Genomic DNA, 27042 nt, shown 5'->3' with positions numbered 1-27042 from the left:
AAAAACTCTTTCACTAGTTTGAATTTCGGTATATTTGTAGTATGTGTGACATTTATTTAGAGAACTAAATGTCACGTTTTAGTACGTGAAAGGAATTTTTTTTTTGGAAGCTAATTAGAGAGACGATTAGATAGATACTTCGTGACAAAAATTGTAAAATTTAACAAGAAAAAAAGAAAAAAAAAATTGTAAAAAAAAAAAAAAATTGTAAGAAGAAAAAGCGAGACGGTCAAATCTCAAATAAAAGAAGAAAACTATTGGTTTAGAAAGAATGAAAAACTAGTATTGTTTAAAAAAGAAACATTAAAAATTTGGTTTTGTTGATGCATGGAGAATATATGTGAAAATGTAACTCTACGTGAATATAACTACGCGCTCTATGGAACGCGCGTGAGAGAGAGATACGAAGGCAGCAGAATCGTCAACGTGATTATTATTTTCTATCGTCATTGAGAGTGATAGTCTCTTCTTCTTTTTTTTTGTGTGTTTGTTAAAGATGAGAGTAATAGCCTGAGAGAGACAGAGATTACATTACAGAGCATTTCTTTTGTGTGTGTTAATTTTACATAATTTATTACATATTAACTACTTCTGGCCTCGGAAGTTTCCTACATATATAAACTATTATTACTACATAATTAAGAGATGGCCCCCACACAACAGCCACGTATTTCTTCTTCTCCTATGTCAATTACTTGCCACTATTTATTCCATTGCTATGTTTCTTGTCTCTTCTTGATAATAAAAGCATTTCCATCGGGTAGAAACCTTGAAAGTTTCTCAAAAAAAAAAAAATTATTATTTTAAGATTGTAATTTTTTTTTTTTTTTATTAATTGGACCATTGGAACTATGACATGTAGCATGACATCAGATAAACAATTTCTCAAAATGTATGTGCAGAGAAACAATTTCCCTTCTCTCTTCTTTTTATAATTTTTTATTAATAAATGTCTCTTCAAGACATTTTTGATGGAAATGCTCTAAAAACTCAAAGTTTCTAAAAAGTCTTTCTAAAAATCTCCTCCTGTTATGGCTCATGAACATGATGAACATGATGAACTTGACTTGGAAGAAAATGTGAACGTGGCGGTTTCAGTGTCAAATTCACTCTCCTTCCCTCGAGAATGGATCAGAAAAACAAAGTTTCTCCATGCCAATCACATCCATGATCTTCAGGTTTTTGAGGAATTTTGCTCTGTATTTTTATTTTTTTTGTGGATTTCTGAATTTCTACATCTCTCTTGATTTCATGAACATTCTCTTGATTAAATTTTTATAGATTTCTGAGGTTGATTAGCTGAGCATGTGGAGTTGATTTCCAGCTTGTGATATCTTTCTCTTCTCTTTGTTGTGGCTTTTGTTTTTGAACTGCTTGTCTAAAAGTGTCTAAACGTGAATTGTGTTGCTTTCGCTTGGAGTAGGATCTAGTTTTTATTTGGTTTTGGTTTTACTGAAGAATGTTTACACATTTTCTAGTTGAAATGTGAAATGTGAAATGTTCAAGTTTAATTCTTAAGTCCATGTATAAACCTCTCAATAGAGAAATAAATTATATCATGAAAACGGAAAGAAGATGAAATTAGAACATAATTGATGCTAAGAGAGAGTGTCTTTATTAAGTCTATGTATAGCTTCTAGTTAAGTGTTTACAGTTTGCTTGCTATTGTTGATGATCTATAGATCTCAGAAACAAATGTTCATTCATGGCTTTGGATCTCAAACTAGTAATCCATATATAGCTAGCTCCTATGTATTGATTAGAGAAACATTATGTGGTTGGAGTCTATTTATTATTCTATGTACTCAACCTTTTCGATTAGTAATCTGAGTACATCACAGTGTCTTAAAACTCGTACTGTTTTCTTGATTTCAAGATCTCTTCATATGTTAGCGTGTGAACTTGTATAGTTATAAATGACACGATATTGTCTTTGAAGTACTCTTTGATGTTTTCATCTTCTTAGGTCGGCGTTGCTATCCGAACAAATCAGGCCGGCGATGATGTTTTTTTGGCTCTCTGCGTCGGAAACCGCTGCTTGGTTATCCGCTTACCCGACATGATCGAAGGGTGTCTTGCTGACTTCCTCACCGCTGACACCAACCGCTTTGTCGGTCTCCATCAAGAACCACCGATCGAGCTGGCGAATTACAAGACAGCGGCGCAGCTCGGGGACAACCATCAACTCAATCCCGTGGTGGCATGGAACAACTGGCCACTCAATGACGACCAAGTGAACGAAGCTGCCATCGAGTCCGTGCTTGTTTCCTCGTCGCTCTCCGTGACCACCGTCTCTGATCATGATCATGTTTGGTTTAGTATTTTAAATTATGCAATCCCGGTTTAGTAGTTGGTCAAACTTATTCGTAGTTTATCTCAAGACAATCTTGGAGGGACAAAAATCTTTTCTTAGAATGTTATCGGTAATGTATTAAATTAATGACGTGAAGAAAGTGTTATTTTAAGATTATTGTATTAGCCTGTTTCTATCCTTGTTTTACCACATTCTCTATTTAATCTCCATTACTACGCTAGTAGAAACTCCAGTTCGATAAAAACTAAAATAGAATATAAAAAGTCCAATTGCCCTTTTCATCTATATGAAAAAAAAACTGTCATGAGACTCCAACCAATGGTACAATTTTAATTATATGGATTGACATTTAATCAATTTAGATACACATTTTAATACAACATTATGTTCTCCTCCCACAAGTAGAACATATATAACAAAATACGTTTATATATTGAATAGACCAACTACAGATTCAGAAACATGGTGAATGGGATTAAACTAGCTCTGGTTTCAGCATTTGTCTTTCACTACCAACACCATGGCATCATCTTTTTTGCTATCGTTCCTGAACAAACAACAGCTTAAGACTCAAAAGCACCAAGACTACAAAAAGATCAGCGATATAAGGACTTACCTGGCTAATAACAGATCCAGCAATTCACCACCCTCGCAAAACCTGATGATTAGTATATCATCAAAGGACAGACTAGTTAGCAAAAAAATAGACAATGTTTGCACTTTTTCTTTCTTGCATCGCAAGAAACAAGATGATAATAGAAACACACAGTCTAAAATGTTTTACTCACTCCATGAACATATAAACAGAGTTTTTTTTTCCTCCAAGGCATTTTGAAACCAAACCACACCCACATTTTCATGCCCAGTTAAAGCTTCTAGTGTCTCCACCTCTCTGTTTACGTCTCCCACTCCCACATCTATTGTTGATGCTCTTTCCGTACGGGACCGCTTTGTTTATTTTAGTGATAGTTAGAGGTTAGAGAGCTAGATCACTCCTCTAAGCAGCCTTCTGGCTTAGCTTCACCTTTGTCCCCTCGACCCCTCCCATATCCCGGACCGAAAACCATCATTAGATAATCATTATGAATTATTGGAATTCGCCCTGGTTTACAATCAAACTCCATAAAGCGGCCCTTAACCAACTACAAAAAAATCCATCCAAATCACATATTTTAATTTTGATTGAATTTTAAACTTTAAGCTGGTTACATCATGTAGTTTAGATGATATAATATAATGAATTGAGAACTATTTTTAAAATTTTTTGAATTATTTAGTCTAGTTACAATTTTTTGTGTCATGACGGAAATATTGTTGGTTCTACTATGAAAACTACTTTCTATTTGTTTTTTCATATCAACACTCTATTTTTGGTAATTTAATAAAAAATAGAGACGACAAAAACGGACGAACTACGAGATAATCAGATTCCGCATGAAGGAACATCTATGAGATCCTCTTGGATAAAAATTTGTATAGGTGCTTCCTCTTGTTTTTCGTGTCCCAGTTGCAGCTTCCTAAATTGCTAGGTCAACCCCTCTCTTGATGGGATTCTCTCTCGTTCTCAAAAATGAAGAAGTTTCGAGCCTTCCATGTATAACAAAGTATCCATGGACCATGGAAATACCTATTGGAGATGTCCATCCCCTCACCCTCTAGACCAAGAAGTCAATATTATAAGACAAAGACTGCTTGGAACATTCGAGAATATGATGGGGGATAAAGCCCAAATCTGTCTAGATGGGAGACACTAAAAGAATAGATGGTTTTTTGTTTCTTCATTTGCTTTCCATCTAGGAAAATCGATTTCCTTATCAATATGACAAAAGGAAAGTCATTGGCAAAATGCCAAATATCCTGAGATATATTACCATAAGAAATGCTTAAGTTTTCGTGTACTTTTAAGGTTTTATATATGTACTTTTAAGGCGAGTCGACGTCGCAAGTAAGAGGAGTGTGATCTTTGGTGGCCTAGTATTCGGACTTGAGTGAATAGCTGCCTAACTTTGTAAAGAACCAAACGGTGTGCAAAAGAACAGCAACCAACCAAACTAAACCAAAATAATTAACCAAAACAGAACCAAAATGAATTTATTAACCATGTGGTTTCACTATTATAAAATCCGAAAAACCAAACCCGAAACCGAACCAAAACTGTTTTTTTTTTGTGTAACCAAACCAAATTTTTTTTAATTAAAATTTGTACTTTTAAGCATTCAAATATATATATCAAAGAAGAGACAATCATAGCTGTGAATTCAATGAACACGAGTATCAATGGATCGCGTAAACAAAAACTTGGAAGACTTCGGTTCGCAAATAAGTTTCTCTTTTATTAATCAAAAACAAGGCTATAGATAAGCCAAGGCCTAACGTCTAAAAAACCCTAAATAAATAAATGGAAATTCTAAAACCCCTAAATATGTGTGCCTTGTCGTCCAAGTCATGACGTTGCTACATTATTTAGGAGCCAGACCAAATAGTTTAACTTGTTCCAGCGCTTTGTTGAAGTGTAAGTTCCGGCAACTCACCAATGTTATCTTAGAAACATGTGAAAATACTGTAACCACTCTCCGGTTAAGCACATAACCAGTTGAATTTAGTTGGTTTAGCCCAATCGATTTTAATAGGTTTAGGTCAAACCAGCCTTGCATATTATATATATTGAAAATTAGGTCAAACTTCAGAGTAAAAGAAACATAGTCGCTTCTATGGACGCCAAAGTAGTTGAGCAGTGACAGCAGAAGAATAGGATGGACAAGAAGAGGAAGAAACGTACAAGTTCTCTTCCTCCTTCGTTTGCATCACTTCCAAATGAAATACTTTTGAACTGTTTAGCTCGCATCTCCAGATATCACTACAGCTCCTTGTCCTTAGTCTCCAAGAGCTTCCACCAAGGGCGGAACCACTAAGGAAATGGGGAGATCACCTGACCTGGTCAAATTATTAAAAAATGTGTGAATGCATAGAAAAGTCTATAGTCCGTGTAGTATATTTGGCTAGAATCGGTGTTTTGAAACCCCTTGAACCCATGTTCGACTCCCCAAACTGACTGTTTTGGTATTTTTTTATTTATAATTATGTTTATTCTTTTTTTAGTCTCAAAAATCGCTATATCAATTTTAGGATTTAGTATAACTTTTTGTTGATTATGAAAAAACTTAATTTTTTTCTAATATATTTAATGTTTGTGTAATATATTTCTGTAATAAAGTATATGATTTACATTTTCTAAAATCCCTAATTTTTTTTATGACCCTGGTAAAATATATTCTTGGGTCCGCCACTGGCTTCCACTCTCTCATCTCTTCCCCAGAGCTCTATCAGTCTCGTTCCTGGATGGGAAACACAGAGCCTTACCTCTACCTGTTCCAACGCTTACCCACTTATGATCGCTGGTTCTTTGTTAAGAAAACCCTAATTACCGACGGATGTATTAAGGATGATGAGTTAAGCTTATCACCGATAGCACCATCTTCCTCTGCTCCAGCCAAGGCATCCACTGTAGCCGTCGGTTTCGAAATCTACCAAATAGGCGGAACCATCAACGACGATAAGCGGCCTTCCTCGGCCGTTCATGTGTTTGATTGTCGGACTCACACGTGGCGTGATGCTCCTAACATGACGGTGCCAAGGAAACGCGCAAAGTCTGCTTTTATAGACGGCAAGATATTTGTTATTGGAGGAATAGAGAAGGAATTATCCTCCATGAACTGGGCTGAGGTTTTCGATCCAAAGACTCAGACTTGGAAGCCATTGCCTAGCCCTTGTGATGACGCTAAAGTTCAGCTTTGTAGAGGAAAACTATACGTTAATAGTGATCTTAAAAGGTAGGAATATGATTCAAACCAAAGAAGATGGAAGTTTTTTCCAAAAGTGAGTTTGAGGAATGGACCTTGGTGCTTTATAGAAAATGTAAACTTTAGTGTTTTGGGGAAAAAGTTCATGTGGTATGATTCAGAGCGTAGAAAATGGTTCATGGTTGAGGGTTTGGAAGATCTGTATACCAAGTGTGTTATTTACTATCGTAGACTCCGGTTAGCTAACTATGGTGGGAAACTCGTAATTCTATGGGACTTGCCCGTTCAGGTGCCTGAAGGGAAGATGCGAAAATGTTACTGCCAAAAAAACAAGAAGATAATTTGGTGTGCCGTGATAAAGTTGAAGAAGCGCATCGGCTTTTCTGGATTAGAGATTTGGGGGGAGATTGAACAGTCCAATGCTGTGCTTACACTCCACAGCTCATTTAAGTTCTTGAGCTGTAGCACCGTTTGATTAATTTGCGTTCGCAATTCTGCTTTCTTTCTTTTTTTGATTGTTTTTGTTGAGTTTATAACACGGCAATTACTGAGAGAACTTATTCTTGATTACATGGATGGTGAGTGTCATGTGACACATATTAATTTGTTACATGGTTTTGACTTTTCTTTTAGTCTCTAGTTTTAGACTTGGTGTCTTGTGGTTTTGTTGTTTGTTACTTTTTCTTAAAATTTAATTTGCTTTCAAATATATTCTGTTGTTCACCGGTTTAGTTTTTAGGCGTTTTCATTTTTTTACGACCGATCGACGTTGTATTCCACAACATCAATGAAATTTACGACATTAAGGATCATGAAATTTGTTTTTTTCATTGCTCGTTGACAAAGCAAAAGTCATTTCATGTTTTTACGCCAACGATAGAGATGTGAAATTCATTATCAATCTGCTAATTGTGTATACTTAGTAGTTGTTATTTTTTTTTGGAGGTAAATTTAGCATCTCTAGATGAAGGACTCCCAGAAGGGTAAATAGTTTCTTCCTCGCAACAACTGACCTTCAACAGAAAAGCTTTACATTTCTTGTATTGCCTTCATTCGTTTATCTTCTTGAATCTTTGCAGAAATCATTTCGCACATGATTTACCACAAACAAACAAAGTAAGAACACTGCTTTCCCAAAGAAAGATTCGTAGCATTATTTGTCAATTAGAAAGCTTTTCCTCTTAGACAGATTAAAAACATTAAATTCATCAATTAAATTATATTATAATGATCTGCAGCATAACCAGGACTTGGACAGTTGAAATAAATTCCAAGGTGAAGAAACTCGAAAACTTGGGACACTTTACCTACAAAGCCCGAATCTTTATATAATATAATATATAACTAGATCATAACCCATACTACATCACGAGTAGAATTTTTTTTCATTCAATAAAATTGTAAATTTTGTTTTTTGAAGTAAAAAATATTTTAGTATAAAGTTTTGAGAATTTACATTATATTATGTTCTTTTTTTTATCGTCTGGATTTATTCTTTATTGCAAATTATGAGAACGTTTACATAGACGATTCTACAACAGACAATTCTTTCCGACCTTTATTAGATTCACGACAGACGACACGTTTCTCTCTGCGTAGAATCCTGGCGAACGACTATAATTGTGCATCGTTGGAGATCTCCTGCACACTTACCTCCATTATATCTTCGTTAATAAATCGCTGTATCTGGGACTCAAACCCTATATCTTTTGGTGTAGAAGCATTAATTAACTCTTGATCAACCAATAGGCCAAGGAGGTTTCCACCGTTATATTATGTTCAAATATTTTTTTTAGTTGGATTAAATTCTGTATTATATTTACTTTGTACTAAAACATGTTTCTATAATAAAGAAGGACATGAGATTGTAGTGCATATAGGATGGTTTGAGTTGTATTAAAATTGAATTGTTTGTTAGTATGACAGAAATATTTATTTTGGTCCAATTTAGACATTTTATTTTTATTCCATCATATTTTATTTGTGGGCCAAGTTTTTAATCCTTGTCGGCTTGCGTCCGGAAGAATTTTGATATTTGCCGGCTTTTATGTATTCGAATGATCAATACAATATTTTGTGAGAAAAAAAAAATTTATATGTAAACGGGAGCCCAGTTAGGAAATATTGAGCACAAATGGGTACCAAAGTAAATTTGATCAGCCCAAATCGGGCCCATAATACTGTCTATAAATTCAGAGACGATAAAACCCTACTTACTACGCAAGGCAGCGGAATAATAACAGAAAAAAAAAATGGATCTGATGATAACGTCGAGCGCAGAGATGAAGAAGATTAAGAGTCTCGATGATGATAAGCTTTGGGCCGGATTTGATTGGGAGGAAACTGATAAGATCCTGAGTGGTGAAATTAAACCCAGGACCTTGATCACTAGTTATCCTTTCCCAGCTATTCGATATCCTCAGAGAGGACCTTTGATTGCACAGGAATTGGTCTCAGTGGTCCCGAATTCTTGCTACGTGAGGAGAGGGATTAGATCCAAATTACATGAGGTCATAGCAAAAGCTAAAAAGAGGCATTTTACATCTCTAATTCTCACTCATACAAACCCTCGTGGACATGGTCAGTGTTTATATATACTCGTCTTCTTGATATATAGACCAGACCTCTGTGGTGTGGTGTCAAATCTTTGTCTTTCTTGTTTGGTTATGCAGATGAACTCATTATCATAAGCTTGCTCAATGGTGCATCCGCTGTTTTCAGGGTTATTGATTTCATCCCACGGGCTGAGATACCGGTACATTTTGTTTGCATATTTATATATATTCAAATCTTCATTCATAAACTCAAATTTGTTTTCATTTTTTTCTCGTCTTACAGAATTGTGCAAATCCCCTAAGCCGCCGCATATATCCTGAGCTTCATATGAAGAGTTTTGATTCTCAGGCCAGTGTTGGCACAGCCAGAATGATACAAGCACTCTTCCCCAAGGTCCCTTCTTCTGGTGGAAGGCCTATTGCATGGTTTCAGAAGCAAAATAATCATATCTTTTTTCGATCTCATCGGTAACTTGTCTCACCACCCACTTTTTTGTTATCTCTTGAGTTTTTTTTGTCTGACTATAAATAATAAATCAATCTTCTTGTTGTTCAGTTTCTGCTATGAGGAACCACTTTCAGGAGAAAGTTCAAGTGTTCGCAGACAGCCACAGGTTTCATATCTATTGCTTTTACTGACCTTTTATGATGTGTTGGAGATGTAGCATTCTTGTTTTGATTTTCTTCAACTATTCTTTTTTTTGTGTGGCAGGAATGTGGACCTCGCTTCGCACTCAAGTTAAGGGCTGTTGAAAGGGTATCGTTTGACACTGGAAAGTTCAAATTGCTTTGCGTGGTAAGACTGATTTTGTTTGATGAGTAGTTTCTCTTGACAAGCCCTACCTAACACAACACATTGTTTCTCCTTTGTTTTAGGAACTCTTGGATGATTATGAATAGATCATTTCAGCTTTGACGACCCTTCTTGTTACGGTAGTCTGCGTATTTGTTTGTCCTAGTCCATGTTTTCTGCACAACTCTTGCTTTGGAGATTTAGTTATGTTTGCAACGTTCATAAATTTGATCTTAATTTATTCCAAAACATACAAATTCGGCCTGGTCGCAAATCAAAGTAGTTTCGCATTTTTTTTTATGTATTGTAATTTCTAACGGAACAGCAATGTTGATGGGATTTATTAGCTATTCCAACTTTAGACCTATCAACACCTTGAACTGAAGCGGACTTGTTTTGTATCAACAGATTTAGATATAGGATCATTATCTGTGGGACCTAAGAGTTCACATTGCTTGTAACTAAAATCAATGCCTGCACTACTAACTGTGAACCTTTTGTCCAACATTTGGCAATTCATCAGTCTCCAGAATAGACAGTACCTCTGATTTTGTTCGAAAGACATGACAACTGAGAAGCTCAAGAGATTCATCACCATTAAGCTCTTTTGGTGAACAGCTTCCTACACAACATAGATACTAGTTAAAACGAATCTGAAAATAAGTTTTTAGTTGCATTTACATTTTCTTTCTCCATTTACTTTCAACTAGTCTTATATTCTACTACAAGTCACACCCTATTCAACTGTTTGGGGATAGAAAAAAGCATTTCAAAGAATCTGATTGCGTACATCTGATTGGTGAATATCGAAGAAAATTGGGAAAACCAACTGGCGGGGACTACTTTTCCGGCTTTTCACAATGTGAACCAGCTCATCAAGACGCCAAGTTGATTATGAATAGTCTTCTGATAAAATAACCATGAGCATCCAGCAGCTGCCGGGAAATATACTCTACTCTTTTTAATTTCACATCATCCTTGAATGTGCTTATACCACATATCTTTTGAGACTATCATTGAGATAGATGGCTTAGAAAGTTATTCCGCACATCTGCTCCACAGAAACTTAAAAAGACATCGTCGCTCAGGAATTCGCTCCATACCTTCAGCCATACCCCACACGTGATGTTCTCTTTAACCTGAGATATAATTTCAAAGGGAAATCAAGGAGTACTATGAGACCAAGGTTCTCGAAGCAAGAATTCAACTTGAAAATGTATCCTTGGGAAAGCCATGTTTAGACAATGAAAGCATTAAGGGGATATGGAATCTGCAAAAGAACATAAACCAAGGCAATAGCAAGAAACATCATAGCTCACTTTCCAAACAACACGTTATCTTAGCAACCTAAGCATGCTAATAAAATAAATTCTAACGAATCACTCTTACCAAGTTGTACTACACCTTTGGTCTGTGAAAGCAATTACACAAGATTTTTTGTACTAAAAATGGATACAGTAAAACAGTCTATCAGCCCACAAAGTTCACAAAACATGGAGTAAAAATATAGACATGAATAGACAATCTTATAGACTAAAAAAGGTAAGAAGACAAATAGCTTTACCAGATAAGAAAGAAGAAGCAGAAGAACTTGAGCTTGCCCTCTTTCTCTTCTTGACTAAACCAAGATTAAAAAAAAAACAAAAAAAAAAAAAAAAAAAAACAGAGGAACGTAGCTTCAGGAGATGAAATCATGAAACTTTTGAAAGATTCAATCAAAGTCTTTCCATTTTTTTATGAAAAGATTTGTTTAACTCTTGTGAATCATCAAGCCGATACAGATAGAGATGATCTCACAGCTCCGTGCATATATCCCTCTTAAGGCTTGACTGGTTTAAAAGCAGCCGTTGCGGTTGCGGTTATGGGAGTTTGCGGAAGCGGACAGTTGCGGTTTCAAGTGTTATTTAGCGTTTTGACTGACTGGTTAAGCGGTTGTAAACGGGTGCGTTTGCGGGAGATTTACGACTGGTTGATCAGCGTTTACGATAGCGGTTAAACCAAAATTTACCAAAATAAATTTAATATATGATTATAAAAAAGTATAAAACACCATAAACTATTATTATGAAAAAGTGTTATTTTTTTAAACATGATTAATGATTAAAAACCAGAAATAATTATTCAAATAAATTTTATATTGAAAACAAAAATAATTATTAATATTATAAAATTAAAGTTAGATAACTATTATTTTATTAGAATTAACGTGAATATATATGACTTGATAATATATATATATATATATATATATATATATTTTTTTTTTTTCTTTTTTAAACCAACCGCAACCGTCCGCAACCGCAAACGCTTGCGGGAAGGAGCTTTTGAAATCCAGCGATTCGAGCGGTTCGAAGCGGTGTGAAGCGATTTCTGTGATTGGTACCAACCGCTAATAACCGCAACCGACCGCTAACAGCTGTTAGGCGGGTGCTAGCGGTAGAACCAATCAAGCCGGCCAAAAAAAAAAAAATATATATATATATATATCCCATTATCCCTCTTAGATCAAAAACAGTAAATTCACCTATTTCTCTTAGATCAAAAACAGTAAATTCACCTATTTATTCACATTACAAGCCCAGCTCTAAGATGATGGGCCGGTCGTATGGGCCCTCGGTTTACACTAAAAAAAAAAAAAATCATTTTGGTAGTAATGATTGAGAATTTGTATCTTATAAATGTGATTATTAGCTAGAAATATACTCCCTCTGTTCCTAGATATTTGATGTTCTAGAGTTTTAGTTTGTTCTACAAAATTTGATTTTTTAGGTTTTTGTTTTATTTTTTATTGATTAAAATTAATATATCGTAAACTTCAAGACGTAATGATTAACTGTTTTCTAATACTATTGGTTCAAAGTTATTAAAAAATATTTAGTATAAAAAAGTAATTGACAAATAATTAAACAATGATTGTTTCTTAATATATGTGAAAACTCTAGAACATCAATTTTTTAGGAATAGAGAGAGTATTTTTTTTGGTCGACTATGAATGGACTACAAAATTTATAGTCTCAATATTAACCCAAAGAGTACTGTTATTTCATCTATGTTTTTTTTTTAAAGCTTGTTATTCCATCTCTTTCTGCTAATGTTTTTCTTTTTTTTGAATTTTTTTTGCATTAAATTAAATGTAGCAAAAGTGTTTACTATTACAATAAACCAACTTTAGTGGTTGGGTATTAAACCCAATAAACATAAAACTGAAACAGCAATTACGAAACCCATTAGAAATAAGATCCGATATTTAATATGTTATTTGCTTATAGCAAGTAAAGTTTTAATTTTAACGCATAAACTAAATTTATTGTCTATATTGCAAAATCAGCTTCACGATTGTTTTGCAAATTATTTAGAAATGCAACAGATACATGCATTTTAATTTGCAACCCAACAATGTCAAAACTCTAAACTGCAAATAACAAAATTTTGGATAAAAACGTTATATCCCTTGGAGAACGGCATTAGTATTGTTTGTTGGTTTTAACACTTGGCCCAATGCATCACAGATTCTTGCGTCGATATCTATTCATTTCTTTTTCACGCTGTTGTTTTCTCTATTCCAGTAACTATAGTATTAAATTTTTGTTTCAATATCGTTTATTTACTCATTGTTATATATCTATTTTTGCTCTAGTACTCTCACGTAAGGAGGACTTGAATTTTGATGATTCATGATCCATCAAGATAAGAGAGGAATGCATGGGTCACCAAACCAGTGCCTCGTTTCTCTAATTATGTTCGTACGTAGAAATTTTTTCATGTATGTAAAAGATTTGTTCATTACAGTATTATGGGTAAAATTTTGATTTGAGATGAATGATATTTGATCATTTTCCGTCTATATCGTGTATGAAATGAAGAAGTTCGGAAAATATCATGTATGATATGATATAACTTTGGTGGACGTATCATTCATCTAGATTTTATGTGTTTTTATATTGTTGGTATTAGGCGCTAATACAAACAAATGATAAAAACTTTATAAACAAATGACAAACTTTTTTTTTCGTGAACAAATAGTACTAAACTGCTATTACCAAATACTAGTTTATTAGTTTATGAATAAAACAAATGTTAAGGTTCATCATGTTCTTATACAACCATATTCCTGCTCTAATCGACGGCATGGAAAAAGAAATTGAGAAATACTAACATTTCTACAAAAATGCGAAGTTATACAAAATAATTGAAATAAATGTGGATGAGAGTGTATAAGGCCAAGTTTTTTTTTTTTTTTTTTTTTTTTTGTATAAAGCCAAGTTGGTTTTGGTTACTTTCCTCGTAAGTCGGAAAATATTCGTGTGTCGGTAGAAGGTAATGAGATGATGCCACGTGTGAGATCGTGGAAGAAGTGTTGATCGATCTTTGTCGTAATAAGGACCCACAACGCACCGACTGATCAATCTAAAGGGCCTAAATAAGCCTTAAGGCTGTTCCATTCCATTGTCCTATCTCTGGACCCCTTTGGATTTTGCATGCATGAACCCCCCACCATTTTACCTCTTGTCTTTTCTTACGTTATGTCAATTGCTCCTTACATATATTCTTCACCCTTGCATGTCTAAGAACAATAGTTTAGTAGGCTCTTAAAATTAATTCTGAACAATAGTTTAGTATTAAAATTGTAAAGTTTAGAGTTAAAGAGATTATATTTTTATTTTTAATATTTATGTGTCTTTAATGGTAGGCTCTTAACTTATGGTTCTTAGAAAAAAAAAAATTAATTTAAAAATGAAATTAAAATTAACAATTTTAATTCTAGAAAACTTAATAATTATTGCAAATTAAAATTTTCTAAAAAGATATGAGATATAATTTATAACATAAATCAAAATAGTTTAAAACTTGATTTCCGGCAAATTTTGTCTATATATCTAGTAGAATTGAAATAGATTAGATAAATGTAGTTCATTTAGGATAAATATCATCAGTGAGATAGGATAAATGTAGTCTATTTCGGGTAAATAGATTGAATGTAGCCTGCTATATAAATGTTAAGAACTTCTTAAGAGTCTATTGATAAAGATGGTCTAAGCTCTAATTTATGTTCTGAGTTACATATATTATTCAATTGGTAATCGAAAATGGTAATGAATTAAAATCTAACGAAAAGTTAAAAACGGTAAAATATAATGAAATAGTTATAAGAATAAAAGATAAACTGGTGATTAACTAATGGTAAAAAGAGTTACCAATTAGTTTTATAATTTGTTATATATTAAAAGATTGTATTCCGAAATTTATAATACATGTAAGAAACTGGTTTTTCTTATCATTTTAAGAGTCTATAGTGGTGAATCATTACTAAAATCATAATATAAATATTTAACCCCAAACTTTGATTTAAATCCAATATAAATCGTTTAGCTTACTACCATACGTTTTATAGAATTGATACAAAGAATTACTACTTTGATATGTTTTTATAACTTGGATTATTATAGTTTCATCATTTTTCTATGGATTATCCAAAAAGTGTGTATTAATGATCAAGAAAGTAAATAAAATGCTACTTATTAGTCTTACTCCTACTATTATTATTCCTACTTTAACTTATAAAAATGATAAGAAAATGTTTTAGATCATGTGTTATGACTTATGACTGATTAAAAACACATCCACATACCAACCAAAAGTCTAAATCAATCATCAAATTAAACAATCAACCAAAAACAAAAGAACAAAAAACATAATGATGGAATTGTTTTTTTCCTTATCCACGCATAGAGATTCCTTCGCATTATATGCACGTATATACACACACAGACACATCATATCATAATACTATGAGATTCTTTTCTTCGCCTAAGCTACTTCCCCACTTCAGAGAACACTGAGTGGCCCATTCTTCCAAAATTCCCCAAATATCACTCAAGTTGTTATTCTAAACATTATACTGTTTTCTTTGACTAAAAGAGCAAATCTTGATTACAATAAAATGTTTTGACCAGTCAAAAGAAACATAGGTTGGCCCATTTCCCTGACTTCTCATAATCTTACAAATGCATCCCAATGTGATCAGTACCTTTCTTTATCATCCTAATATTTCATAACTATCTTCCACTAAAACTAAACTCTCCCTTTAATAACGAATTCTCATTGATATATATAAATAGCCGACAAAAGTAAATTTGTACAAGGTCAATTTGGAATTTGAATAGAAGAAAGCAAACGAAAATCCCATTATGCCTTTTTGTTGATATGCATGGTGATTCTAGTATATATATAAATGGATATGAGAAGGACGATTCCAGCAGTTTCTATAAAATTTTGATAATCGAAAAAGTGATATGAATGTTCTTTTTTTTGCTAAGAATAATATGAATGTTCTTAAAGACGGTTCAAACAACTTTCACATAACATTTAAATTAAAAACTGTGTTATTCATGATATAAATTTGCGAAATGGTAAATTATAAGTGGAAAGCCAATTTGGCAATCATATGATGTCTTCTAGATGAGATGTTTGCCAAAAAAAAAAAAAAAGACTATGAGATTTATTTTATATCTAATTATGATGTAACACGAGTATCAAAACCCAAAATTAAAATTAATAGTAAACGGAATGGCGAAATTAAAGAAGAGTGTGGATCAGACTTTAAGTACGTAGATATGAAAAAATATGGTTATTGTTTAAAATAAATTCGGTTAGTAGAAAACAAACGATGCAAAATAATATTTAAAAAATACATAACAAATTTGTACAAAACAAAAGTTTAATTAAATGATAAAAACAAACCACAAAATGCATAACATAAATTTCAGATAAAATATATTAATACATACTCCCTCCGTTTCGTTTTACTTGTCGTTTTAGAGTTAAAATTTTGTTTCATAATAGTTGTCGTTTTAGGTTTTCGATGCAAATGTTTTGTGAAAATTCCAGTTTTATCCCTACTGTTTTAATGTTTCGGCCAATGAATTTTTTTATAAAATATATTAATAAAGGGTAAAACAGAAAATTTAATGTTTTTCTTAATTTGTGTGAAAAAACCTTAAACGACAATTAAAACGAAACGGACACAATATAATCTTCCTTCACATGGTTACAAACTTACAATTTAGTTAGTTGCGGCTTCATCGTTGCTGAAGTCACTGAACTCAAACATGATGCTTGTCGAATTGTATCTATCCAATTGATGTCAGAATTTACAAATATTCTCTATTCTTGTTACTAACTTATATGAAAATAATATAAGAGTTGTCTTATTGGAGGTTATTACTATTTAAATATTCTGACATATAGGAATTTCGGTTCGTTGGCTTTGGCATTTCTTGTCAATCCTCTTTTTTTTTTTTTTGTAAGCAAACTATAGGGTTTGTATTTTTCTTATGTCAGCATTAAAGGTTTTCATTAATTGACATTTCATGTTTTTATTTTTATATATGAATGATAAAATTATGTAATGTATAAACGGGGGGAATTTTAAAATAAACTAAAAGATGTGGCTAATACCTATCTGATGTCACCACTTTGGATCGTTAGAACTATCAATTATTGTCATATCGTAGAGCACATGCAAGTCACTAATCCAGTGTTAGATCTACTAGTTGTCTTTAAATTATTAAACCTAAACTTCACTTATCTAGTTATCTTTTGACAATTTTGTTTAGAACTATGGGTGTATCAAAAATATAATTGTTTGATTTGATCTGACTATACCAATTAATATTTTTTTGTTTGAGGTACTTAGGTTAAATGATAAAATTGATATGCAAAAAGATAATTGAATTTTTAATCCTAGTAATATTAAAATGGAAGTACATAAAAAAGTAAAATCAAATTTATTACATCATATACCATTAACATACAGAATAAACAATTTTCTTTTATTAAAAAAATGTATAAACAATTAGATGAGAGCTATCTTTTTTCTAGGTAAATATGAGAGCTCTTTTAAATCAAGAGCATATGAAGTTCTAATATTTTAGGGTGGAGTGCTTAAGAAAACAAAAAATTAAAAATAATGAAGACACTACAGCAGCTACAGCCTACAGCTAACTCACACTGATATTTCATACATTTATTCATATATGTGACGTAAGAAAAACTAAAGAAAAATAGACAAATAATAAGATGAAAATAGGAATGAATCAATCAACATCCTCAATTCTGTGTGTGCTCTAACTAATTGGCCCCCACGAGGACCGTATAATTGTACAGCCACGCCGCATCCGATTCCTTTTCTCTTGATAGACAAAATAGCAATCTCATTTCCCATTTCTATTTAATATATTATTATACTACAAAAACATTTCAATAATGTCTTTATACATATCTTAGTTGCACAATTTGTATATTTGAAATCTGGACTTGGTAGAGAATGTATTAGAACCTAGAAGTTTAGACATTCTCGAAAGAATTGAGGAATTAAACGTTTAGTTGTGATTCTTTCTTGCCAAATTATAAGCCAAGGAACAATTTGTTGGGGAGGTAGTCGTTCACTGTAGGAGATTTTGCGAATTGCTATTTGGGTTCATATGTCATTTGAGGTTTGTTTTGACCATCAAGAAGTTTGGGAGGCCGTTAGTTTTCAAATTTAGATCATTTTTCTTTGTTCGTTTATGTGTTGTAACCTCTTTGTCTTTAGTTTTAAGCTTGATTTTTTTTTTTGGTTTTGTCGTGAGCAGAGCCGTAGCAACGATTATGAGGGCCGTGTTGGATAAGCTTGAATTTAGACTTGAGAAATAAGTCTTTGTTTAAGAGATAATTATGTATATTTTAGGAGTTATCTAAAATATACTCCTAATCAAAGTAGGAATAGGTCTATGAGTTTTATGTATAAATATGAGTTACCAAAGTGTGGTAGACCATAAGAGATTGAGAGATTAGAGCTTTAGGTTTTGAGGAATTTTCCTAAAGAAATAAAGAGAGTTATTCTTTATATTTGAGTTCTTAATCTTTCTTTGAACACAAGAATTGGTATCAGAGCTTTTTGTTGAGATCGTGAACCAAGAGGAAGTGAAGGAGACATGGGTGATATTATTCCCGCGACGGGAAAACCGAAAGAAGGCGGAGGATCGGCCTCAATTCAATGTCATATGCTAAACACAACAAATTACACGGTTTGGGCCATAAGAATGAAGATAACACTTAAGGTTCATAAAGCTTGGGACGTTATTGAGACCGCGACAGATGACGTAGAGAAGAACGACATAGCCATGGCTCTTCTCTTCCAATCAATCCCTGAAACCCTAGTATTACAAATCGGAGAACTCGATACAGCCAAGAAAGTGTGGGATTCGATTAAGGCTAGACATGTGGGAGCAGAAAGAGTCAAGGATGCTAGGTTACAAACTCTCATGACTGAATTCGACCGTCTTAAGATGAAAGACACCGAGAAGATAGATGACTTTGCAGGAAAGATATCCGAAATATCTTCAAAATCAGCTGCCCTAGGTGTAAACATTGAAGACATAGTCGGACGATTGAAAGTGTATGAGGAACGTGTATGTGAAGAAGAAGAACCACATGACGATCATAGCAAACTCATGTATGCTAATGCGGACTCTCAAACTGGATACTCAAACCGGGATTACAACAATGACTATATGGGCAGAGGACGTGGTCGTTTTAATGGAGGAAGAGACACGTCTAAAATAACATATTTTCGGTGTGACAAGCTCGGTCACTATGCCTCTACATGTCCGGATCGATTACTAAAACTACAAGAAGTTCAAGAACAGAACAATGATGACACACAAGAAGCGGGTGAACTCATGATGCATGAGGTGGTGTACTTGAATGAAAAGAATTGTATTCCTAGTGAATATGAGACAAACACCGGAGAAGAGAACATATGGTATCTTGACAATGGAGCAAGCAACCACATGGCAGGAGACCGGCGATATTTTTCAAACCTTGATCACTCTATTATGGGTAAAGTGCGATTTGGAGACGATTCACGCATAGACATCAAGGGGAAAGGATCAATCTTGTTCATTGATATGAATGGAGAACAGAAGAAGATGTCAGATGTATATTTTATCCCAGACTTGAAGAGCAACATTATCAGCTTAGGCCAAGCTTCGGAGTCCGGGTATGATATAAGAATGAAAGATGATCACTTAACCATGCATGATCGTGATGGGAAGTTGCTTGCTAGAGCAAGTAGATCAAGAAATCGTCTCTACAAGGTCCGTATGGGAATAACAGACACCACACAACTTCATCTAACAACAATAAGTGAGGCAAACAGATGGCATGCACGTCTTGGACATGTAAATCTCGAAACCATCAAGAACATGATGCAAAAGGAGCTTGTTCAAGGATTACCACATATCAGTTTTGAAAAGGAAATATGCGGGTCATGCTTGCTTGGAAAACAAGCGAGACAAGTGTTTCCGAAAGCTACCTTATTTAGAGCTGCCAAGATACTTCAACTTGTACATGGTGATCTCTGTGGCCCCATAACTCCAAGAACAACTGCCGGAAATAGGTATGTCTTTGTTCTTATTGATGATCACTCTAGGTACATGTGGACAATCCTATTAAAAGAAAAAAATGAAGCTTTTGACAAGTTTAAAAAGTTCAAGAGTTTGGTGGAACAAGAGTCTGGAGCAAGCATAAGGACCTTCAGAACTGATAGAGGAGGAGAACTTAACGTTTTTGTGAGTCGGGGCGTAATATTTGATGAGAAAAAGAGTTGGAACTGGATTTACAATGAGTCGCAACATAACAATGATGGGAGTTTCAGTGTTACTTTTGGAGAATTTGGGAATCGTGGCATTCGGGAAGAAAGAGAGAATCATGAAATAGAGGAAACAGAGAGAGTTTACAGTGATGAAACAGAGCAAGCTAATGATGATACAGAACGGGCTGAAGGTTTTGATGAAGAAGTTGGCGAGGAAGGAAGCAATGATGAAAATGAGATTGCTCATGAGCATGATACATAAACTGTTGAGAATCAAGAACAGTTACACGCAGGACCAAGAAGAACACAGAGACAAATTGTCAAACCAAAATATCTCGAAGACTATGTGTTATTTGTGGAAGAAGAAGGAGGAAGGTTATTGCTTTGTCTCAATAATGAGCCGTTTGATTTCATAGAAGCTAAAGAATCAGAGGAATGGATAAAAGCTTGTGAGGATGAAATTAACTCGATAAACAAGAACAAGACTTGGGATCTTGTAGAACTTCCACATGGAGCTAAACCAATTGGTCTAAAATGGGTCTTTAAGCTTAAGCGAAATTCTGATGGAAGTATCAATAAACACAAAGCTCGATTGGTTGCAAAAGGCCATGTACAACAATACGGAATTGACTTTGACGAAGTATTTTCTCCTATAGCTTGGATAGAGACAATACGCCTTCTTGTAAACCTTGCTGCTTCAAATGGGTGGGAGATACACCATCTCGATGTCAAGACGGCATTTCTTCACGGAGAACTTAAAGAAACCGTTTATGTAATGCAACTGGAAGGATTCAAAGAGAAGGGCAGTGAGGATAAGGTCTATAAACTCAATAAGGCATTGTATGGATTGCGACAAGCACCGAGAGTATGGAACGATAAACTAAATCAAATTCTAAAGGAGCTTCAGTTTGTGAAATGTTCAAAAGAACCATCAGCCTACCGCAAAGCTTTAGGAGAGAACAATATCCTTCTCGTGGCAGTATATGTAGATGATTTATTTGTCACAGGGACAAACTTAAAGATCATTGACAGCTTCAAAGATGAGATGGCTTCTAAGTTTGAAATGAGTGACCTCGGGAAGCTAACTTATTATCTTGGGGTTGAAGTATGTCAACATGAGAAGGGAATTACACTAACTCAACACCGTTACGCCAAAAGGATCTTGGAAGAGTCAGGGATGAAAGAATGCAACTTAGTTCACACACCAATGGAGTCTGGACTAAAGTTATCTAAAGTTAAAGAAGAAAAGGAGATCGATGCAACAAGCTTTAGAAGAAATGTTGGCTGCCTTCGATATTTGCTTCATATAAGACCAGACTTGAATTTTTGTGTTGGTGTTCTTAGTCGTTATATGCAGAATCCGAAGGAATCACATGCAAACTTAGAGCATTTGAGAGAGATTAAGAATCCTGGTGGTGGTTCTAATTTCTATGCTGATTCTAAGGTTGAAGTTGATCACGTTGAGTCTTCTAAAGAGAAAGGTAAAGACAAAGCAGAGCCCACCAGAGAAGAGATGGTTGATAAAGAGAAAAAAGCCAAGGCTGGAAGTGACAAAGAGAAGGAAGGAGAAGAAGAAAAAGAAGGACTGAAACTTGAAGATGAGACTGAAGAAGAAAAAAAGAGGGAAGAGAAGGAAGAATCTTTCGAGAATCTCTGCAAGACGATTAAGGAAATTCTTGGAGATAAAGTTGAGAAGGTTGTGGTCTTAGACAGGATTGTGGACTCTCCTTTCTGTCTAGTAACTGGTGAATGCGGATGGACTGCGAACATGGAGAGGATTATGAAGACAGAGGCGTTGAGAGATAGCGTCATGAGTGGTTACATGTCGAGCAAGAAAACAATGGAGATCAACCCCGACAATGGTATCATGGAGGAGCTTAGGAAGAGAGCTGAAGCTGACAAGAATGACAAGTCTGTTAAAGATCTTGTCATGTTGTTGTTTGTGACAACTTTGTTGACTTCTGGATTCAATCTTGATCAACCAAACACGTTTGCATGTGCTAGGATTCACAAGATGTTGAAGTTGGGTCTGACATTGATGACTGATAAGAAGATTTCAAGCTTACGGGGGAGATTGTTGGATAAGCTTGAATTTAGACTTGAGAAATAAGTCTTTGTTTAAGAGATAATTATGTATATTTTAGGAGTTATCTAAAATATACTCCTAATCAAAGTAGGAATATGTCTATGAGTTTTATGTATAAATATGAGTTACCAAAGTGTGGTAGACCATAAGAGATTGAGAGATTAGAGCTTTAGGTTTTGAGGAATTTTCCTAAAGAAATAAAGAGAGTTATTCTTTATATTTGAGTTCTTAATCTTTCTTTGAACACAAGAGGCCGCCCGCGGAAAAAAAAAAAGGCCGCTCTAGAAAAGTGTATACTTATAAAAAAATTTAACCATAAAAAAAAAACAAAAAACAAAAAAAAACCTTCTCTCACGCTTCAGGTGATTCGAACTCATGACCTAAGATATGTGGTGTATGACATAATACCACTAGGCTACCAAAACACATTGGTATTTGAGGGCCGAAAATATTAATAACTTCTCGGAGGGCCGCAGCTCCCGCTTCTCTTGCTTCTATCCAGCTACGGCTCTGGTCGTGAGATTCTTTTTTTGCTAAAACTTGGCTTTTGAAAACATTTCGTTATTTGTCGGTTTAGTTTTTAGGTATTTCACCAAACTTTTTAGGATAGATTTCAGAATGACAAAAAAATGCAAAACAAAGATGTCTATATTCATACGCGTATCAAGGAACGTATGTACGCGACGAGTATAAAGGAGAAATGGTTTGGAATTTGAATTGAGAGAATGAGGTTAGGTTGGTTGATGGTGATGGTGGCTATTGGTGTGGCAGGGTCCACATGTATATATAGTTGAACCCACGCCAGATTCGGTCATCTTGACTTGTGTGTACATAATATACGTAAATGTGTACGACCCAAATATTTTTTATTAATCATCACCATTCATTTGCCATTGTGCTTTTTTCTTTTTTCTTTTTTTAAAGTCATTTGTCATAGTTTTAGGAGATTAATTTTTTGAGCAGATATAGACTTTGGAAAATGTAGCATTATTTCAAGCATTTCTTAACTTTTTTATATATATTTAATATTGTAAAGAAATATTCCACATGGAAATGATGGGAAAAGATTTAACTAATCTATATCTATATATAACAATATTTGAGAAGTGTTTTTGCTGACGTGTCGGACTCTCGGCTCTTGTTGAGTCATTGATTTTACGTAATTACTTAATTACCCTTAATGAAATCTAATTAATTTTGGAAAAATTAAATTGAATTTCGGAATTAACCAGGAAAAAATAATTTTGGAAACAATAAACATGATAATTAACCAAAAAAAAAAAAGGAACAACGAAGTACCAGTTAGGAAGCTTTAATTGAATTCATCGTGTTCTTCGTCGTGTGAATATAATTTTTCTAAACGAAGGCAAAACTTGAAATCCTAACATAAAGCATATATTCATAGCAATAACAGAGATCTAATAATTTAGTGATAGAATTTCACCTGTTGATCTGTCGAAGCAGAATAGTCAAGCTTCTCATAGTATCTTGCCCATGTTATGTCTTTAAGACGTCAATACTATCCTGCACCCTATAATTCTAACCAATGAAAAGAACAAATATTTATTACCTTGGATACAGAGTTGACGAAGAAACCTTGGATAAAAACTCGACGAAGAAACTTGTAAGTGTTAATGTATGATGAAGCTTCCATGAACGTGAATTCGTGATCATAATGAAGAAACGTGGGAAAGGGGACGGGTGAAGGGTTTTTTTTTTTTTTTTTTTTTTTTTTTTTTTTTTTATTAATCCTTTTTTACCTTTTGTGTAAACAGATCTGTTTCATAATTTATCGGAAAAGGAATTATACTAAAAAAAAAAAATCAGAAAAGGAAAATATTTATTATAATATTGATATATTTAAGATGATAATGTCAAATATCCAAAAATTATTAATCGGAGCATTAATATAAACATAAAAGAATACTATTCTAACCTTACTCAAATTAATAAGATTTAGATATCCGAAATTAATCGTAAACGGCTATTAATTGTTAAACTAATTAAAATAAAGATCAAACGTACTGGAATAGATGAAATTTTTGGTATGATCGTCGTGTTCGTCGTCGTTTCAATCTAAATATTTGGAAAAAAAACGAACAAAAAAAATAATATGTAGATCAATGAAAGAGAACCCACCAATTTAGAAACGGTTATCACGCCATCGTATTGTTCGTCGGATGATTATAAGTCTCTAATCCGGAGATTGACTTGAACCCTGACAAAAACATATATTCATAGCATAAAATCGTAAATAGAAGGTAGAAGACCACCTATTAATCGGTTGTAACCTTGGGCAAACTCGATTTAATTTTGACGAATGAAATGTTGGTGTGGTGTCAAAACTTTCTTGGGGAGACTCGAATATTGTTTAATTTATTGGTTTTTAGGTTTCTTTCCATGCTCTGATGCGTTTTCGGGTGTGCCAATGGAAGCTTGCATCACTCTTTACTCCTAGCGTAAGTATGCTCTGCATTAGCTTCTTCTGTTCCATTGGTTATTATGGGTTTTGACTTTTGAGAAATATACAACAATTTAAAACCAGGTTTTGTTGTTGATTGGTTCGGTTTGTATACCATATTTTGCTAAATACATATGACCATAAATAAGACCAAAGGAGCTGGGTTAGCTCCTTTGCCAGCTAGGTTGACTTTGTCTCCTCCCCGTCTTGCGGATTTCCGTTATTCAACGGGTATATTTGAGAAGTATACGGTACTAAAACCACAACCATTGATCTTAGCTTGATCGGTTCTTCCCTAGGATTTATACATAAAAGTAAATTGTTTTGTTTAATAATTTTCCATTGCATGAACTTTCGAGACAACAAGTGGACATGAGTGTAATGTCATCAAAAGTCAAATCAAACACTGTGAGGAACATAATAGACAACGTTGGCTTCTTTCGCAGCTGCTCAACGTTGTCTCTCCCGATGGTCCCAACACTCTCTTCTTCTTTTTTTGTCAACATTCAAACGTTGTTTAAAATAAATAAAAATGTTTAACCTTAATCATCTTTCTAGATCTTTAAATGCCTAAAACTTCAACTTAATCAGTCAGCAATCTGTCACGTTAATGATTTTGAAAGGAAGACTTTTGTTTTGTTTCGGTTAGTTTTGTTTGTTTAGTATTTTAATCACAAGATAACTCTAATTTCCCATTAGAGTTGTGTTAATTGTGTTGATTATGATTTGGCGTTCCAATTCTGATATTATTTTTATGTTGTAAATCTTAAACTGTTACGTTATTGTTCTATCTTCCTATGTGAGAAAAAAGTAAAATGTTTTAAAATTTTGACATGGATAATAATATAATTGTAAATCTATAATAATTATATTATCATTTTATTTATATTTTTCAAAAAGAAATATATTTATCTTAATAGATTTAATATGATAATGTCGAATATAGTTATAAATCTAAAAGAGTTATGTTATTATTCCATCCTTTTATGAGAAAAAAGCAGATATTCTCTTAAACTTTTAAATTAACGTGGATAATAATAAATAAATGATAATTTTACTAATATGATCATGATTCGGTTTTAATCTTACCAAAAAACAAATAATGATTCTGTTTTAAAAATATATAAATTTTCTTTGTTTAGTTGTAGATATTGTCATATAAAAAATTCTTAGATCCTCCACTGCCTTAATTTTATGTAAATACCTTGCTTGATATTTAATTTTGATTTGATATCATAACTAATCCTTGCTGTTTTTTTCGGCACTAACCATTGAATTTTTTATACTGCCATTTAATTCTTGCATAAAAAATAATAATTAATAGTAGTGTTTATTATGAATGCTCGGATATCCGACCCATTTTAAAAATTCATTCACAATAAAATTGTTGGGTCGGGTTATATTTAACCCAACTCATACACCGGATATTCTATATTTAATAATTTAAATTTTTAGAAGATTTTATTAAGATTTATAATTATGATTCTCCTATCATTTTTGTTTGATTTGTTTTTAACTGTTTTGAATCATCATATAATACATAAAGTAAAAAAAAAAAATCAATTTTTTTTCTGCATATACTGTGATTCGAAATTTTAAAAACGGACATATATTATCCAATTGACGAAAATGTGTGTTCAACGTTCTACATCGATTAAAATATTTAGACAATGATTCAGAATCATATCATAAATAAGAACATTAATAAAATAAATGAGTTTTTTGGCGGGATGGGTTTGGCGGGACGGGTTTTTGAATCAACAATAATAAAAAGATTAAAATATCATTAATCCGCCGCTTCAATACGGATTTAATCCTTATTTTTTTAAATACAAATCACAGGACGGGTTAAGAAATTACGGAACGGGTTATATTTCGGAAATGATTTATATGGAGGACGAATTTGAATCAATATTTATATACCGCTTTAATACGGGTTAAATCCTCAGTTTATTAATAATTATCTCGTGGACTCGTGGTATACCGTTACTTAATAACAATTGTAAACTATAATATAAATAAATATGTTATAAAGAAATACAATTTACAAAATATTTTTATACTAACTTTAAAATTAAATCATCCCGCGGTGTACCGCGGGTTAAAATCTAGTAGTATATAAAAGATACTAGGGGAGGTCTCCGCGCCCAGCGCGGGGTTGTATGTTGATTAAAACCAGAATTAATAATTAATATTTAGGGTTATCAAGTTAGAGATATTTATTGAATTAATTTTGTCAAGAGTCTAATTTTTATAACGACATTAATATAGAATTATGGTAAAACGCTATAACTTTTGATATATATTATTAGTAATCAACAATTAATAGTGTTTTTGAATCACAAACAATTATTAGTGTTTATATCTTGATATATATAATAGAATTAAATATAAAAA

The 27042-nt window shown here is 33.3% G+C and overlaps 4 protein-coding genes across 4 annotated transcripts; all 4 read left to right on the top strand.

The window, feature by feature from the left end:
- Positions 1 to 1019: 1019 nt before the first annotated feature.
- LOC9317062 lies at positions 1020 to 2727 on the top strand. Its single transcript, XM_002880949.2, has 2 exons — positions 1020 to 1178; positions 1967 to 2727. Exons 1-2 carry the CDS (start codon positions 1032 to 1034, stop codon positions 2345 to 2347), a joined length of 528 nt encoding a protein of 175 aa, XP_002880995.1. The 5' UTR covers positions 1020 to 1031; the 3' UTR covers positions 2348 to 2727.
- A 2926-nt stretch (positions 2728 to 5653) lies between these two features.
- LOC9317060 (putative F-box/kelch-repeat protein At4g35120) lies at positions 5654 to 6589 on the top strand. Its single transcript, XM_021029032.1, has 2 exons — positions 5654 to 6144; positions 6241 to 6589. Exons 1-2 carry the CDS (start codon positions 5654 to 5656, stop codon positions 6587 to 6589), a joined length of 840 nt encoding a protein of 279 aa, XP_020884691.1.
- A 1745-nt stretch (positions 6590 to 8334) lies between these two features.
- LOC9317059 (ribosome production factor 1) lies at positions 8335 to 9812 on the top strand. The gene is made up of 6 exons (XM_002880946.2): positions 8335 to 8694; positions 8787 to 8869; positions 8953 to 9137; positions 9226 to 9283; positions 9382 to 9465; positions 9546 to 9812. Exons 1-6 carry the CDS (start codon positions 8367 to 8369, stop codon positions 9567 to 9569), a joined length of 762 nt encoding a protein of 253 aa, XP_002880992.2. The 5' UTR covers positions 8335 to 8366; the 3' UTR covers positions 9570 to 9812.
- An 11637-nt stretch (positions 9813 to 21449) lies between these two features.
- Positions 21450 to 22974, top strand: LOC110229268 (heat shock protein 90-1-like). The gene is made up of 3 exons (XM_021029031.1): positions 21450 to 21614; positions 21681 to 22174; positions 22956 to 22974. Exons 1-3 carry the CDS (start codon positions 21450 to 21452, stop codon positions 22972 to 22974), a joined length of 678 nt encoding a protein of 225 aa, XP_020884690.1.
- Positions 22975 to 27042: the final 4068 nt, after the last annotated feature.

Source organism: Arabidopsis lyrata (genome assembly GCF_000004255.2).
Source record: "Arabidopsis lyrata subsp. lyrata unplaced genomic scaffold ARALYscaffold_4, whole genome shotgun sequence".
In the NCBI taxonomy this organism is placed as follows: Eukaryota; Viridiplantae; Streptophyta; class Magnoliopsida; order Brassicales; family Brassicaceae; genus Arabidopsis; species Arabidopsis lyrata.
Note: the sequence above shows the minus strand (reverse complement) of the source record. Positions and strands in the feature narration are given on the sequence as shown.

Bases quoted from the DNA above. Each gene is read 5' to 3' on its own strand.
- LOC9317059 (XM_002880946.2), top strand. From the start codon at position 8,367: ATGGATCTGATGATAACGTCGAGCGCAGAGATGAAGAAGATTAAGAGT. The intron at 8,695-8,786 runs GTCAGTGTTTAT...TTGGTTATGCAG, and splicing joins TACAAACCCTCGTGGACATG to ATGAACTCATTATCATAAGC. The intron at 9,284-9,381 runs GTTTCATATCTA...TTTGTGTGGCAG, and splicing joins GTGTTCGCAGACAGCCACAG to GAATGTGGACCTCGCTTCGC.
- LOC9317060 (XM_021029032.1), top strand. From the start codon at position 5,654: ATGGGAAACACAGAGCCTTACCTCTACCTGTTCCAACGCTTACCCACT. The intron at 6,145-6,240 runs GTAGGAATATGA...TGTAAACTTTAG, and splicing joins GTTAATAGTGATCTTAAAAG to TGTTTTGGGGAAAAAGTTCA.
- LOC9317062 (XM_002880949.2), top strand. From the start codon at position 1,032: ATGGCTCATGAACATGATGAACATGATGAACTTGACTTGGAAGAAAAT. The intron at 1,179-1,966 runs GTTTTTGAGGAA...TCATCTTCTTAG, and splicing joins ATCACATCCATGATCTTCAG to GTCGGCGTTGCTATCCGAAC.
- LOC110229268 (XM_021029031.1), top strand. From the start codon at position 21,450: ATGCAGAATCCGAAGGAATCACATGCAAACTTAGAGCATTTGAGAGAG. The intron at 21,615-21,680 runs GTTGATAAAGAG...GAAGAAAAAGAA, and splicing joins AGCCCACCAGAGAAGAGATG to GGACTGAAACTTGAAGATGA.